Source organism: Myotis daubentonii, chromosome 2 (assembly GCF_963259705.1).
Source record: "Myotis daubentonii chromosome 2, mMyoDau2.1, whole genome shotgun sequence".
NCBI lineage: Eukaryota > Metazoa > Chordata > Mammalia > Chiroptera > Vespertilionidae > Myotis > Myotis daubentonii.
In genome coordinates, this window is record NC_081841.1 from 191270037 (window position 1) to 191286871 (window position 16835).

Here is a 16835-nt window from a genome sequence, read left to right on the forward strand (position 1 = left end):
TTTTGAATCTTGAACTGTACCAGCACTAAATTCAGAAAAGGGTTGCTGAATTAATCTGATGAAAGGCGTTGTGCATCTGGGAAGAAATTTGGGTGGTAAAATACCTGGTAGAGCCCGGCCTGCACGGCCAATGGTTGAGCATCGACCTATGAACCAGGAGGTCACGGTTAGATTCCCGGTCAGGGCCCGGATTGCGGACTTGTTCCCCAGTGTGGGGCATGCTGGAAGCAACCGACCAATAATTCTCTGTCATCATTAATGTTTCTCTCTCTCCCTTCCTCTCTGAAATCAGTAACTTAAAAAAAAAAAAAAAGTATGAAACATGCCAGGTGCATTTAAAAAAAAAACCCTGATAGAGGAAGCTCTAATCCAATTATTAGGTGTGCCAGTAAAATAAGAAAATGAACAAAAGGCTTGATTGCAATCTGTGAGAACACAGAATTCAAGGGGAAAACTGGAGGTTTTGAAAACAGATTTAATAACATTGCAGAACAAATCCTGCACACAATCTGGATAGCTGCAGTGTTTGAACTGGTCATAGAAATCATGACTTTTAAATTAACAATGTATCTTCTGTCTTAAGAAAACTGGTCATGCAATGGGTTCAGCCTTTGACTTGCAGCAATTCTACCTTTTAATTTTGGGGGGAAGCAAAACAATTACAAGTATAATTCATTATTTAACGATTGTTAAAAATATGACTTCTTTTGCAGGTTGAATCTTAAGGTAAAGTAAAAGTGACTGGGAAGATTATATACCAAAAAGGAGAATCTTGTTCATTTGAAATGACCCCCTCCCTAATCTAGGTCAGAACAAGGAAGTGTATTAAAAGAAATCATTCCAAAATATCATGAATGCCATTTCTTAGTCCTTAAATGACAACAAAAAATGTAGTTCTCAGTATTACATTTTCTTGCGAGGCAAAATCTTGTAAATCCAAAGTAGAAAAGATAATGGGCATTTCAAGTTTGAAATGAATGTGTTGATTTATTTTTTAAGCAGCTCAAAACATAATTATATATTTATCTCTTATCTTTTACTCCCTTAGGTTTGAGCATCCTCAGTTAAACTAGAAATATCATTTTAGAAAAATACATTTACTCTCTACACTCCAAAGAGCAACTGAAACAACCAAGATTCTTCAATGTAGCTTCAAAATTAAACACTTTTCCTTAGTGGCATATGTATTGCAAATGCATGATCACAGTTCCTTCTTTTAGCTATTGGTCTTCTAACCTTGTTAAGAAAACAGTGAAGTCATTCACTGTTTTCTAAAGCAGCGGTTCTCAACCTGTGGGTCGCGACCCCTTTGGGGGTCGAACGACCCTTTCACAGGGGTCACCTAAGACCATCCTGCATATCAGATATTTACATTACGATTCATAACAGTAGCAATATTACAGTTAAGTAGCAACGAAAATAATTTTATGGTTGGGTCACAACATGAGGAACTGTATTTAAAGGGCCAGAAAGTTGAGAACCACTGTAAATCTAAAGGAATATCTTTTTATAATTTTATAAAGCTAATAAATATTTTCTGACTCCTTACCCAAAGGGGTAAATTAAATGTCTTATGGAATGTAAACTCCTTATTTGCTATTGTATCCCCAGGGCATAGAATAGTAGCTAGAACATGGTAGACGGCACTCATTAAATATTTCTTGTTGAATGAGTAAGATGTTATTCTGTTTTAAGTGTCTGTAAAGTCCATGAAATATGAGAGCAATCATTATTCAGATAGTATCCTGACTTTTAGAAAAGATAACCATGTCCAAATTCCAGCTTGATTGTCCTTGGAAGGAATAAATGATTTCTAACCTTAAGTTCATATAAACATTACTCAGTGAAGAGCCAATGAATGCCAAGCATTAAGAGAACCTCTCTCTCTCTTGCTATTGTACTTTAAAACTGCTTGCATGGCCCTAGCTGGTTTGGCTCAGTGGATAGAGCCTCGGCCTGAGGACTACAGGGTCCCGGGTTGGATTCTGGTCAAGGGCACCCATACCTTGTTTGCAGGTTCTGAGGTAACCAATCGATGTGTTTCTCTCACATTAATCTTTCCCTCTCCCACTCCCTCTAAAAAAGGAAGAAAAAAAAAGCAATGGAAAAATATCCTCCGTGAGGACAACAAAATAAAAATAAGACAATAAAACTGCTTGCATGCTTAGAGGAAAATTTATAGTTGTTCTTATTCAACTTTGTACTCTCTTTATTCCATGCAAAACATCCATTTCCACATAATGCCCTAATATTAGTCCTTGTGCAGACCAATAAATTTTGTTGTATGAAATGAAACTTTCCTTGTGATGTGCTTTTAACTGGGCCAAGACTGGAAAACGTGTGAATCTTTAAGTAAAGTAACAGTCATTTCCCCAAATATCAAAGTGAACGTCCTCCAGATGTGGGGCTTGGATGAGGGAATGTAAATAAGAGTGAAGAACAAACCCATTTACTTCAAAGTGTAAATATTATCCGTCGTTTGTCGCCGTAGTAACAAACGTTCCAATGTAAACAATCCATTTCGAATGACAGAACCGCTCCATTTAGCCTCATTTGTTGTACTGATATATCACAAGATGCCCTCCGGGTCGCTGGAAAGAGCACCACTGCGGATAATACCCAATCCAACTTCACAAAAATTGGATTGGCCCGAAATATTACTGGATTGCATGTAGGAATTTTAAGTAAACTCCCAAAGGCCTTGATTGCCACATTGTTGGGTCACGAACACCCCGAATCTCAATCCTAGAACTGCGTCCGATAGACCTGCAATGTAATTATTTTATGTCTACACGGTGCGCCCTACACATATGGCAACAGGGCAGCCCCGGAGTAATGGGTGAAACCTTCTGAATTAATAAATGGGAGGAAACGCGGAGCCCTGTCCTGGCCCGGCGTCGGCAGAGACGTCACGAGGCTGAGGCTAATTTACAGAGACGCCGACCAGACAACCGCGCACCTTGGGGAAGACGGGGCGCGCGGACTGCAGAGGAGGACGGGCGGGAAGCGCGGGCCACCGCGTCGGGCGGCCGCGGCCAGGAAGGACGCGCTGCGGCGCAGGCCGGGACCGGCGGACAAAGGCGGGGTGGCCACGCCCACCAGGCGGAATCTCTGACGTAAGGGGCGGGCCTGTGCGCCGGCCCGTCGTCCAGGCAACGGGATAGTCTGTGCCTCGGCTTTTTAAAAAGCCCCAAATCTGGGAGTTTGGGGTGCGGAGAGGAGCCACTGGAGAGGGGAGGCCGAGACAGCACAGGGAGAGACCCCAGGACCCCGGAGACGCCTGTCCGGCTTAGGTCTAGGTGTCTTTCCCGAAGTGAAGGAGCGGAGTTTGAGAGCAGATTGCAGAGCTCAGGCTGCAAGGGGTCGAGGTCACCCGCCCTCTGCGACGGCCAGGCCGGAAGCAGTTCCCCTCGCGGGCCCCTTTGTCTCCAGACCGCTCTGTGCTGAGCTCTGGCCGGTGACACAAAGGGAGCGCGGTGAGGACCGCGCAGGCGCGCGAGCCGCCGAGATTGCTGGGAGTGGTGGTCCGGCCACGAAAGGGTAGGTGTCCCGCGCGGGCCAGCGGCCGCCCTGGCCATCCAAGTGCGCATGAGCCACCACTTCCGCCCCGCTCGGGCCGCCCAGTCTCCACCCCTCCGCAGGACGCGGGTTTCTAGTACTGTACTGTGTAGTAAAGAGCCCTGGAGGAACGCTCCGACCTCGTCCCGCCTTCTCTTCATGTTGATTGGGCCACTGACATAAAGGCGGCAGTGGACTGGCTCACGGAGTTGTCAGTCTGTTCCGAGACGTATATATACCCCTGCTGCGCGGTGGGCACTAGAGATTGAGGGGCTGAGTGGGAGAAGCTGGAGGCTGCCTAGGCGTGCGATGATCTCGAGGCGGCGGTCCTGCGGCTGGGCCGGTTCCGTCTGGGTCTTGGGCGGGTCTGGCTGCCACCCCGCGTCACCCGGCAGGCATGCAGCGGTGCCGAACAGGCTCTGCCTCCACGTACGAAACTCATAGTAAAGTTTGCGCCTCCTCTGCCGCCTCTTGCCCCCGCGACCCCCGCCCCGGCAAAGGTGACAGACAAAGCCACACCCCCGCGAGGCAGGGCCGGTGAGGGGCGTGAATGCGGCGGGGGCGGGGCCCGCGGGGAGGGGGCAGCGGGGGGTGACGGAGCGCATGCGCTGTGCGGGGGGCCGAATGTTTCCCAAGTGTTTGAAACTGGTATTTGGGTTTTCCACGTTGGACAAGTGCGGCGCGGCGGGCAGCGCGCTCCCCTTCCCGCGCTCGCTCGGCCCGGCCCCGGCCCCTGCGCCGGGGTGCGCGCCCGCACGCCCGCCCGCGCCCGCCCCGCGCCCGAGGCCGCGGAGCGCTGGCCCGGCCCGCCCGCGCCGGGTCCCCGGGCCCAGGCGGCGCGGCTCGCAGATGTAGCGGCGCGGGGCCGGCAGGAGGGGGGACGCCGGCGGGCGGGAGGTTTGCATTTTGCAGGGCTGGGCTCCGAGGGGGCGGGGGCTGGAGGAAGCGGAAAGCCGCGCCGAGTCGCCGGGGATCTCGGTGAACCATGTTGAGCCCTGCCAACGGGGAGCAGATCCACCTGGTGAACTATGTGGAGGACTACCTGGACTCCATCGAGTCTCTGCCTTTCGACCTGCAGAGAAACGTATCGCTGATGCGGGAGATCGACGCGAAATACCAAGGTACGGCGGGATGGATGGGCGGGGGCGGCCGCTCCATCCCCGCGGGTCGCGGCTCGCCGCGGGGCCGCGGGTCGTCCTGTTCCCTTCCCGGGGAGCCCTGGGCCCCTGGCGGCGGCTCTGCCCCGGCAGGAACAAAAGGTCTGGAGCGTCTTTGATTCTCCAAGGTCCTTGTGCGCAAAGCCGGGACACGGAGGAGGAAGGAGAAATGAGAGGTCTCAATGCCAGGCTGCGCGAGCAAAGCGCTCTTTGTAGTGAAGTGACGAGGCGGGGTGCTGCGGGGGAGGGGGCTCAGGGGCGCAGGCTACGGCGCAGGAGGAGGGATGTGCCGCGTTCGCTGGGGCCGAGGGGCGCAGGGATGGGGCTACGCGCAGGGCTGCTGGGAGGGCGCTGCGGACGAGGGGTCCCTGGCCCTGCTCGCCATCTCCGGAGCCACCTCCACCCGGTCCCGAATCTGTTATATAAAGTCTAGGGTCGGTACTATGCGCGGTGTGGCCCCGGTCGCCCCCACCCAGTCCCCCCCGACCCTCCCGCGGCGCTGGACACCGAGTGAGGGACGACACGGCCGGGTGTAGTTAGCGGAGGGCCAGGGCTTTCTTCCGTGCGTACGGCGGGGAAGGGAGGGGAGGATGAGGCAGGTTGACCATCTGTGCTGTGCTCGGGGGGCGTGCGCTTAGACCAGGGGCTTGGAGAGGAACCTGGCACGGGAGAGGACCTGTGGGTCGTCGTCTGCAGCCCCGGCCGCCCAGAGTGCCGGGGAGAAGCGGAGGGCTCATGTCCGCTGGGAATTGTTGGCTGTTGGGGAAACTTTCCTGCCAGGTCAGGCATGGCATGGGGGGCTCTGTTTGGAACGCAGGTCGTCACTCGGAGTTTACTCCTGTTTACAAGGCTGCGCAGCAGGGAAACGGAAGAGTGGGGGGAGGTGGGGAGCCTTCGGCAGCCGCGAAACGCACAGAAGTCTCCTCTCCGCGAGGCGCCCCTGCGCGCTCTACCAGAAACTCGGTTTCGCAGCGACATTTATAAGAGGCCTATTAGCATATTGGGAACGTCCCGCTTCGACATTCTTTTGATTGGCTGCGGCGTCCCCATGGAATGTCCTTATCAGTCCGCTCCTGAGCCATTGGTCGCCGGGCCGGATGGGGGCGGGCCTTGCGCTGTGACTGGCACCGACCCGTGTTTCCGCGGCCTTCTTTTTTCTCTTTCGTGGAGGGGCTGGGAGGAGGGAGGAGGTTGAATTGATTTGAATGTCTTCGGGTCGCCCGGCTTCCGGCCTTGGATTGGCTATCGGCGATGCGGGGTGGGCCGTGTTCCCCAGTTCTGCTCCGTGATTTGCTCCCCGTCTGGCCTCCGCCTGCGGCCCGATGACCCCCCATAGGCGGTGGTTCCCGGGGCGGGGTGCGTCGCCCGCTGGACGCCTCCCCATTGGCCTGGTGATGGCCCCGCCCTGACCCTTGGGGGGACCCGAGCCAGGCAACTTCCGGCCGCGGAGCAATGGCGGCGCCCCGGTGCCAGGGGCAAGGCTTGTCAGCTGTGTTCCTGGCTCCACCGAGGACGAAGCATATGCCTCCCACCCAGGCCCCAGGGACCCGCGGGACAGGCCAGCGGCCGCGAGGAAGGAACGGGGGAAACGTGAGTGACCCGGGAGCTGTCGGTGCCCGGGATGGCTCGGGTAGTGCAATGATTGAAGAACCGGGGTATTTGTGTTTGGCGGCCTTTACAGAATTCGTGGTCACTGGCACTGTCAATTAGCACTTTCCTAGATGACGAAAAAAAAAAGCGTCTCGTAAAAATGTCCTGACATCCACGTCGTACCCCTTAAAGATACTTCCTTCTTTACTCCGATGAAGAAACCTGTCGCTGTTCAGTGAATACATGCTGCGCTCCTTACTTGGCTCCTGCGGAGAGAATGAATCCCACCCCACCCGGCACCTCTGAAGCCAGTGCTGTTGAGTGAGCTGTAAAGCCTAACCCGTCATGATAATAGTCATAACACATTGAGTTGGCACTTACTATAAATGCAGCATAGTTCTAAAAAATTAATAAAGACCTGTGTTGCAAGTCAAAGTTGCTTAACAGTCTTTTGCTTGGTGTGCATCAGTTGGAGATTAATTCATAAGGATGGATTATAATCTGCCAATTTTAAATGGCCTTTGAGGTTATTCTTGAATTATTGGATTCAAAATTACTTTTGAATTATTTTTCAAGTGTTATTTTTTAAATCCCACCCAACCACCCACCATGGGAAGTCAGCTTCATAAAGAACTTAAGTGCAAACCTTATGTAAAAATTAAAATACATTTCTGATCATTGGAAAGATCAGATTAAATTTTGCTGAATTCTTATTTAAACCTTAACATTTCTTTCGTAGTGCCATTGCTTTCCCACAGTAATGTTGCTGTGGAGCATTTCTAGATGAGGGGTCAGCAGCCGTTTGCGCTGATGGGGCTGAAGAAACGGGTTTCCTGGCCAGATACCTCCCTGGTTAGCACTGGTGTTCCTCCTGACAGACATGTGTACTTGCACGACTTTGTTAATAAGAGTACTTTGCTTGGGGCATCCAAGAAATACATACCATTATGAAGGTAACAATTACTTATTGCTAATGTTGTGATGTTTGTTTCTTTCCTATAAGAGAGGCTTCACATGAATGTAAACTTGCTTGTGATATAAAAGAAGCTGTATTTATTAAAATTTTAAATTAGCCATATGGTAGAATTGTCCTCTTTTCTATGAAATGTTAAAACTGTCTCTAGAAATTTGGCTACTTATTAAGCCAAATGATAGTTTTGTAATGTGCAGTTTGTTTAAAAATAAATGGCAGAAACTCATTTTAAGATGAAATAGAACTTGGGTTAAGTGGGGCATAGCTATTTATTTTCAGAATTATTACTATAAGACACTGTAAGGCTGTGGCATTCTTCCTTCCTGGTGAGAGACTGTCTACATCAGCGTTCGCGACCCCTTTGGGGGTCCAACGACCCATTCACGAGGGTCACCTAAGACCATCGGAAAACATATATAATTACATATTGTTTTTGTGATTAATCACTATGCTTTAATTATGTTCAATTTGTAACAATAAAATTGGGGGTCACCACAACATGAGGAACTATATTAAAGGGTCGCGCATTAGGAAGGTTGAGAACCACTGGTCCACATTGTTTCTCTAAAATATCTTCAGAGCTATTTTAGTTTAAGAATATAGCCTGGAAAATAATACTTACAGTTTAGCTAAACTTCAATGTTTGCCTAAGTTCATATGTTTACCCTAATTTTAGATTTATCCCTTATAACTATTTGGAAATTAAACCTGAGTGATAGCCACATTTTATACATTTTCTCCCCACATCTCCACACACACACTTCATTATGGAGAGTAGGATTCCTGGTTTTGAGAGCCTGAAAAAGGTTTTCAGGAGAAAAGTCTGATACTATCTAACTGTACTATTTGGGGAAATAACTGGAAATTTCTACCTGTGTATTTAGGTTTTTGGCAAGAATATTTATTTTCCTTATTTCAGTCAGATTTTTTAACAGCTTTTATTTCTTGAGAATTGCCTAGTTACATTTTAAATTCACATTTACTGTCTTCCTACCTGTCTGAGATGATTTACATTTATTTTTAATTTATTTTAGTTATGTTTTATAATCTGTAGCTATAAACGTATTATTATTTAAGCAGTAAATGCAAAAGCAAAATCAGCAAGGCCACCAGATTGTCAAACCTTTCTTGTTTTCAGTAATACATGCTAGGATGAAAATGATGTGACTGATAAATTGTAGCTCTGGGTTATAAGTAACATTTATTTTTATTATTTTATAAATCCTCACCTGAGGATATTTTTCTGTTGCTTTTTAGAGAGTGTGGAAGGGAGGGAGGGAGAAGGAGAGAGAGAGAGAAATATTGATATGAGAGAGACACATTGATTGGTTGCCTCTGGCCTGAGCCCCAACCTGGGCCAGGGATGGAACCTGCCACCCAGGTACATGCCCTTGACCAGGAATTGAACCCAAGACCTTTCAGTATTTTGGCCGACACTCTTAACTACTGAACACCAGCAAGGGCATAAGTAATATTATATACATGCTGTAATCTCATAGGGTATTGTGGACATTAGTACATAAAAGAAAAGGAATAAAGGCCTTTAAATTATTAGAAAATATTTGAATAAAAACAATGGAAATATAGAACATAGTCACAAATTTTATTGAAAATAAAAATTTGGACCCCAGCACTTCATCTAAATGTGAACTTTCCCCCTAATTGCCCATCCCAGTAGTATTTGTTACTTACGCTTCTGCACACACACAGAATCCCTTGGAGAACTTTGACTGGCACTATGCTAAATGAGAACTGTGTTGACATTTGTATTTAGTTCCAGGGATTTTTTTCAACAGGAAAAAAAAAAGATCTGCTGAGAGAGGGTATACAAGTTATCAGATTTTTCATACTAAGAAGCCTTGCATTGATTATTTCTGTGCTTTGCAATTACATTTTCATAGACTAGAGAATTAAATAAAAAGCTTGATAATGTTATAGTGTGGGTGTAATGCTTACTTTTTCCTTTGCAGAAATCCTGAAGGAGCTAGATGAGTATTACGAGAAGTTTAAGCGGGAGACGGACAGCAACCAGAAGAGGAGAGCGTTGCACTGCATTCAGAGAGCCCTGATCCGCAGCCAGGAGCTGGGCGACGAGAAGATCCAGATTGTGAGTCAGATGGTGGAGCTGGTGGAGAACAGGACCAGGCAGGTGGACAGTCACGTGGAACTCTTTGAGGCACACCAAGAGGTCAATGACACCACTGGCCACAGTGGCAAAGCCGGCCAGGATAAGTCCAAGAACGAGACAATCACACAGGCAGAAAAGCCCAATAACAAGAGGTCTCGGAGACAGCGCAACAACGAAAATCGGGAGAATGCAGCCAATAATCACGATCATGATGACATCACCTCAGGAACGCCTAAGGAGAAGAAAGCAAAGGCCTCCAAGAAGAAGAAACGCTCCAAGGCCAAAGCAGAGAGGGAAGCATCCCCTGCAGACCTTCCCATCGACCCGAACGAGCCCACGTACTGTCTGTGCAATCAGGTCTCCTATGGAGAAATGATCGGCTGTGACAATGACGAGTGCCCCATCGAGTGGTTCCACTTCTCCTGTGTAGGACTGAATCATAAACCAAAGGGCAAGTGGTACTGTCCCAAGTGTCGAGGGGAGAACGAGAAAACAATGGACAAAGCCCTGGAGAAATCCAAAAAGGAGAGGGCTTATAACAGGTAGTTGGTGGACCTTGCTGAACAGGGAGGAGAACTAAGCCAGTGTATTTATTACATTGCCACTTTTGGTGAGGCGCAAAGACTGTACAATGTATATTTTTAAAGAATGTTAGAAAAGGAGCCATTCCTTTTGTAGGGATGGCAGTGATTCTCTGCCTTTTGTTTTCGTTGGTACACGTGTAACGAAAGTGGTCTGTGGATCAACATTTTAGAAACTTACAAATATAGGTTTGAATTAAACACTCAAGTGAGTCTCAGACTGTTGTTTCTTTTTTTTGGCTGGGAAGTTGATTTGGAAGCAACCTAAAACATTAAATGTAAAAAGAAAAGATTCATTTAGCTACTGTTTTATTTTAACACGAATAATGTTACTTCAGGAACAAATTTTTAAAAAATTAGCCAAGTTGCTAAATCTTCTTGCTATCATAATATATATCCATATAACAATTCAATAAAAAGGTTTCAAGTTTAAAGATTATTTTATCAAAAGGTAAATTGTCATTTTACATGACAAACATTTTATATTCTGTCATGTTACCCCAAATGGCCAGATTTAAATGATTGGGTACATTTTTTATTACGCCAAGTAGAAGTGGTCTAGTCATGGAATTTCAAAATCATGCTTTTGCTCTTACACATCCTAGTGTAGCGTATTTAATTTATATAGCGTATATAAATGTACATTTCCAAGTGAACTTGCACTTGCTGTATTATAATCAGAAGTGCAGCCAGATGCCATTGTGAAATGAAGGTGTGTTCCCTGCTATGTGCATGAGAGCTGTATAGAAGTGACATCAAGAAATAAATGAAATTTAGCTAGTTCCTCTAGCAGTATATTTAATTTTGACATAAGTGATTTTTAAATTTTTATCTTAAAAATTGGTACACCAGCAGTTTAGACAAAAAGCCTTAAGCAAAATTTTGTATTATTGTTCTCACTTATTAATGAAGTAGAAGTTACATAATTGCTGGCAAATAAATGTCAAGACCAGGAGTTGGAAAAGTATTGCCCACAGGCCAAAACCAGCCCTCCACCTGTTTTTGTATGTCTGTGAGCCAAGAATGATCTTTACATTGTTAAATGGTTAAAAAAAAAAAAAAATCAAAAGAATTCTATTTTGTGACACATGAAAATTATATGAAATTCAAATTTTAGTGTCCATAAATAAAGTTTTATTGGCACACAGCCATGCTCATTCACTTACACATTGTCTGTGGCTGTTTTTGTACAATGGCAGAGTTGAGTGGCTGTGACAGAAAGATCATATGACTACAAAGCTGAAAATACTTTTATTTTCTGGCCCTGAGTTTGCTGACTTGGTTTAGACTAACTTTTTGCATGATAATCTGTGTCCTTATCTGCCCGTTTATTGAAAGGGTCAATGGGATTTCTATATCTAAGTGAGACATGAGTCACTTTACCCATATATTGCAGAGAATTAGTATCTCTCCATAGTTGTTCTACATCCTCTATGAAGCTGCCACAAGGAAGCTTTGAGTAACCACTGCAGCATCTAAGAATATATGTGGCATTTGTTGTAAGTAAAACAAGTTGTTTTTTATTATTTGATAAACTATTGAGAACTTTGTGTCAAACTTAAAGTGTTCTTACAGTGAATTTCCATTGTAAGGGGCTGTTTGTTAGAGCAATGTAGATTGTACATGATCATACATGAAAATGAACTTTTTGCATATTAGTGCCTACAAATAGGCATTTACTTTCCAGCAAAACTCCAAAACATTTAAAAATCTTGAGTGCTAAAATTTGGTAAGATTTATTTAGACAAACAATAAACAAAAAATACACTATATGAAATAATTTTAAAGTACTTGATAATAATTCAATGATAATAAAAGTAGTTTAAAAGAATCTTTGCTTACATAAAACTATTAGTTTTTTATTTCTGTTTTAATTAATTAAAGCTAATAATGAAAATTAAGTTATGGGAGTGAAGATTGAATAGAACACAGTTGCTAATACCAGATTTCTTTATATTTATTTAGTTTTCATGTGAACAGTTGTATTAGAGATAAGCACAGAGAGGCCAAACCTTGCTGTATTTGAATGCATCTTTGTCCCTTAGGGGTTTGATCTTCAATACTTTTGCCTAACTATTGACCCATGGTTTTTCACTTTCAAAAGACCTATTTCACATAGCATGGTTCTGAGAAATAAATGAAGGTAAGTGAATGACACTTGGATGATGTTAATCAAATGCTGGATATTTTTTTCTGCCTTTAATGATGTTTCAATAAGGACAAATGGAGAGGCATTTTTTTTTTCTTTGAAAAATATGGAACATTATAGAGGCAGGGGTTGGATTTGGCAGTCTTAAATCACTTTTAATTCCCTTGGAAGGAAAAGTTTAAAAATCACAGAAATAGGGGAAGAAAGGGGACATATGTAATACTTTCAACAATAATTATTTTTTAAAAAAACCACAGGTAAGTACTTAGTACATCAAGATTTAGACTTTAATTTTTAAATTTATTGATTGATTTTAGAAAGAAAGAGAGAAAGAGAAACATTGATTTGTTGCTCCACTCATTTAAGCATTAATTGGTTGATTCATGTGTGTGCCCTGACTGGAGATCAAACCCCACAACCTTGGATTATCAGGACTATACTCTAACCAATTGAGCTACCTAGCCAGGGCAAGGTTTAGGCTTTAGATATTGATTAAATACAATAAATAGAAAGATCCATGTAACTCTGGGGCAGTGCTAAAAATGGGATTGAATTTTTTTTGAAACTAGATTAGTGAAAAGCTATTGTAGAACACTTGCTTATTTTTTATTAAAAGTTTTTAATTGAAGTGTAATTGACAGCATTATTTCCAGGTGTACAACATGATGATTTGATATTGTATGTGTTTTGAAATGATCACAAGTCTAGTTAACATTTGTCATTATATATAGTTAACAATTTTTTTAAAAAAAATACATTTTTATTGATTTCAGAGAGGAAGGGAGAGAATTATCAATCAGCTGCCTCCTGCATGCCCCCTACTTGAAATTGAACCATGATCTCCTGGTTCATAGGTTGGCATTCAATCACTGAGCCACACTGGCTGAGCAACACAAATTTTTTTAAATCTTGTGATAAGGACTTTAAAAATTTGCTCTCATACACTTTCAAATATGCAACACAGCATTATTAACTATAGCCACCATGCTATACATTACATCTCCATGACTGATTTTATAACTGGAAGTATGTACTTACCTTGTGACCTTCACCCATTTTACCCACTCCCACCCCTGCCTTTGGCAACCACCAGTTTCTTATATTTAACTAGAGACCCTGTACACGGATTCGTGCACTGGTGGGGTCCCACAGCCTGGCCTGTGTCCTCTCACAATCCGGGACCCCTTAGGGGATCTCAGAGAGCCAGTTTCAGCCTAATACCCGCAGGCCAGGCTGAGGGACCCCACCAGTGCACAAATCCATGCACCAGGCCTCTAATATGTATGTAAGATCTTTGGTTATTCTCTTTCCACCCTTGCCACTCCCCCTCCCCACTTCCCTCGGAGATTCATCAGTCTGTTCCATGTTTCCATGCCGGTGGTTTCTGCTCTTGGCGTTGAGCGTCTGCCCCCTGGTGGTCAGTGTGCGACATAGCTACCTGCCAGTTGGCCAGTCGCTTAGGCTTTTTATATGTATAGATAACCAAATTATTACAGTTCAGATAGGTTCTAAAATGTTTCCGTTGGAATGGAATACTTCATTTAAAACTGAACTAAGGAAATTTGGTTCGTTCATTTAACTAGTGTGCATTGAGTAGTCATGGCTGGCATTCCTGGGGCAGGGGGCACAGAGAGGGCTGTACTCCAGGTCCTGAGAAAGAATACTGACTACAGTGACAGGACCCATGGCCACCCACAGAGATATATCTTCCAGTGACTCAGGCATTGTGGTGTTGTGTTGGTACCCTCGACTATCAGTGGTTACAAGCTCTGAAGTAATAAAGCATTTACCAAAGTAAAAGCCACTTTATTATTACTATATACTTATTTTAGAAAGACTGAGTACTTGAAATAACTTTTTGTGTCATTCATACAGTGTTCTGGGTAAAATGTATCAAGATATTAAACCCTTTCATTAGGCAAAATATGTTAACTTTTCATTAACTTTTTGTCTATGCACTTTTAAAGACTGCTTTTGCAGATCTAGCTTTTCTAGAAGTAATTTATGAATCGTTGTAATCACTGGCATGTATAGAACAAGATTTTAGGAAAAATTGTCTCCCTCTAGGTTTTAGCTTGTAATCCAGTCCTCTTTAATTTTTTTGTTGTTTGTTAATCCTGACGCGATTTTTTTCCATTGATTTTTAGAGAGAGTGGGAGGGAGGGAGGGAGGGAAGATGGAAAGAGAGAAACATTGATGTGAAAGAAACACATCAATCGGTTGCTTCCTGCACACACCCTGACAGGGGCCAGGCCCCGAACCTGTGACCCTTTGGTGCGTGGGCTGATGCTCACAGTGGTTCTCAACCCTTTAACACAGTTCCTCATGTTGTGGTGACCTCCAACCATAAAATTATTTTCGTTGCTACTTCATAACTGTAATTTTGCTACTGTTATGAATCGTAATGTAAATATCTGATATGCTATATGTGTTTTCCGATGGTCGCGACCCACAGGTTGAGAACCGCTGCACTATGACATCCCAGCCAGGGCCATTCCTCTTTCATTTTGGGGTCCAGGTGGTTTTACGCGGTTTGGGAGGTAGACTTTTGGGTTTGTTTAATCTGGAGAAATTGCTAGTTAATTACTGCTTGAGACACTTATGTTCTCATCACCCTCTCAGGCTACATGTATGGAGGGCTCAGAAAGATAACTGGAAAGAGGTGAATCAAGATAGTCTCTTGAGGTTTTTATGAGGGTCTTTGTTTTAAATATTTTAACTATTCGGTTGCTTTCCTCACAAACCAGTGTGCTGTGTCCCCTCCCCCCAAAAAAGGATGACAACAAATACATAGTTTTAACTAGAATAAAGAAGAAGATTAGGTCACTTCCCTTGCCTCAGAACTTCGTATTTTTTAAAATATGTTTTTATTGATTTCAAAGAGTGGATGGGAGAGCGAGAGCTAGAAACATCAATGCGCCCTGACCAGTAATCTAACTGGGACATCCCTTCTCCCCTCTTGTTCATGGGTTGATGCTCCACCATTGAGCCACACCAGCCAGGCAGAACTTTGTATTACCTGATTTTGTTCATAAAGATGGGGTTGATACCTTCTCGTTTAAAATCCCTACTTTAAAAAGAAGTCACAGCAAACAGTAACAGTTTAAATCATGATTTGGACCATTCAATGCTTTGTTAAACCAGAGTTTTCCTATTAAAATGCTTTTGTTTAGGCAACTCCTCTTAAAGTTTCTCAGCATCGCTGACATATAGAAATGACAGCCACCATTAATTGTCTGCTGGGTGCTAGTACTGTGCTAGGTTCTTTGGAGACTTTATGTAAACTCTTTAAAACAACCCCGCCATGAAGATGTTAGTGTTTCTGGTGAGGATGCTAGGACCCAGGTGAGGGGGCCTGATGCACACCAGGTCCCCCATCCCATACTTGGCTGCAAACTGTGTTCTCTTACCACCATCATACACCGAAAGGCCCGCCTAGTGGTCAGAACCTGGCACTGTTACCCCCTATTAATGGATGCCAGGAGCAAGCTAAATGTTCACAGCGATCTTGTCTCTGTCCTCACTGCCCTGTGTGGTAGGGAATTACTCTCAATTTATGACAGATCTGAAGATGAACTTGTAGAGCAGCGCTGGAGTAGGAGCCCAGGGCAGTCAGCCTCATTGCTGGACTTCTTACTTGACCGAAAGGCCTGTGCTCCCGGCACAGCCTGTGCACCTGCCTTTCCTCCAGGGAACCCATGTGCTGTCATCGCAGGCTTCTGGTCTTGCCCTGCAGCAACTTCTAGGAGTGTATTTATACCCAGAAGGTTTTAAGCAGTCTACCAGGAGCAGAGTGCTGTGCTAGAATTACCATGAGATTTGAAGTCAGAAGGCTTGAATCGGGACTAGTTTACCCCAGTCTAACCTGGGGGAAGTCACGCCTCAGCCTGTGTCCTCAGGCCAAATAAGGCCAGTGATAATGAGCATTTCACAGGAGAACCAACCTAGCTAATGTGTGACAGTACTGTATTAATGTTAAACACCACACAAATAATGATTTGAGTAATATTTTTGGTCAATTGATTAGTCTAGTTAGCAGGTATCTTCTACAAAATGAAATTGAGGTTCCTTACAGCTAGAGTCAAGTCTGGCCTTAGAAGAAAGTGGTCACTTCCTCTTTCATCCTGCCTGAGGAGTAAGCCTGCAGCTGCTTTTCTGTAAATGATCTTTGTAGAACACAGAAGTAAAGAAGTAGAGCTTTTATTTGCAGCAGCAAAGTATTACACTTTTTTTCTAGAAATGCAATATTTTTAAATGGTTAATACTTGAGAATTTGGTTAGATTTTGGTCATCCAATAATTCAATATGTTCTGTTATAAAATTTTATAAAATCAATTGTAAATAATTGTTCATAGGGTTTATTCACCATTTATTCATTTACAATGATGCTTAGGAATTGTTTGCTGTCTCTCAAGTTTGTTTACTTTGCATGAGAAATTGCTTGATAAATATTTGTTTCCTCTATCATTATATCTAAGCATCAATTTTTTGTTGTTAATCCTCACCCAAGGATATATTTTCCCTTGCTTTTTTTAGAGAGAGTGGAAGGGAGAGAACGGGGGAGCGGGGAGAGAGAGAAAGAAAGAGAGAAACTTCAATGTGAGAAAGACACATCCATTGGTTGCCTCCTGCATGGGCAGGCATCGAACCTGCAACCTAAGTACATGCTGTGGACTGGATTTGAACCTGCAACCCTTCG

The 16835-nt window shown here is 44.3% G+C and overlaps 2 protein-coding genes across 6 annotated transcripts in view; one reads left to right on the forward strand and one right to left on the reverse strand.

Moving 5' to 3' along the window:
* CARS2 (cysteinyl-tRNA synthetase 2, mitochondrial) overlaps nucleotides 1–16835 on the reverse strand; it is a 134827-nt gene that overhangs the window by 35041 nt on the left and 82951 nt on the right. The window contains exon 1 of one of the 2 annotated variants that reach the window (XM_059685123.1): nucleotides 2960–3710. The exons of the other annotated variant lie outside the window; for it this stretch is intronic. The gene's annotated coding sequence lies outside the window, so the exon portion shown is untranslated. Of the gene's footprint in view, nucleotides 1–2959; nucleotides 3711–16835 lie in introns of those variants that run through there. 2 annotated transcript variants of the gene reach the window in all.
* Nucleotides 3823–10200, forward strand: ING1 (inhibitor of growth family member 1). 4 transcript variants are annotated; one of them, XM_059685133.1, is made up of 3 exons: nucleotides 5319–6305; nucleotides 7045–7258; nucleotides 9249–10200. In XM_059685133.1, the coding sequence occupies exons 2-3, from the start codon at nucleotides 7186–7188 to the stop codon at nucleotides 9950–9952; spliced, it is 777 nt and encodes a 258-aa protein (XP_059541116.1). In that variant the 5' UTR covers nucleotides 5319–6305; nucleotides 7045–7185; the 3' UTR covers nucleotides 9953–10200. The 4 variants fall into 4 exon arrangements, with proteins under 4 accessions (XP_059541115.1, XP_059541114.1, XP_059541117.1 ...); XM_059685132.1 differs by lacking the exons at nucleotides 5319–6305; nucleotides 7045–7258 and adding an exon at nucleotides 3823–4058; XM_059685131.1 differs by lacking the exons at nucleotides 5319–6305; nucleotides 7045–7258 and adding an exon at nucleotides 4189–4679.

Bases quoted from the DNA above. Each gene is read 5' to 3' on its own strand.
- ING1 (XM_059685134.1), top strand. From the start codon at position 5,503: ATGGCATGGGGGGCTCTGTTTGGAACGCAGGTCGTCACTCGGAGTTTA. The intron at 5,840-9,248 runs GCACCGACCCGT...TTTCCTTTGCAG, and splicing joins CGGGCCTTGCGCTGTGACTG to AAATCCTGAAGGAGCTAGAT.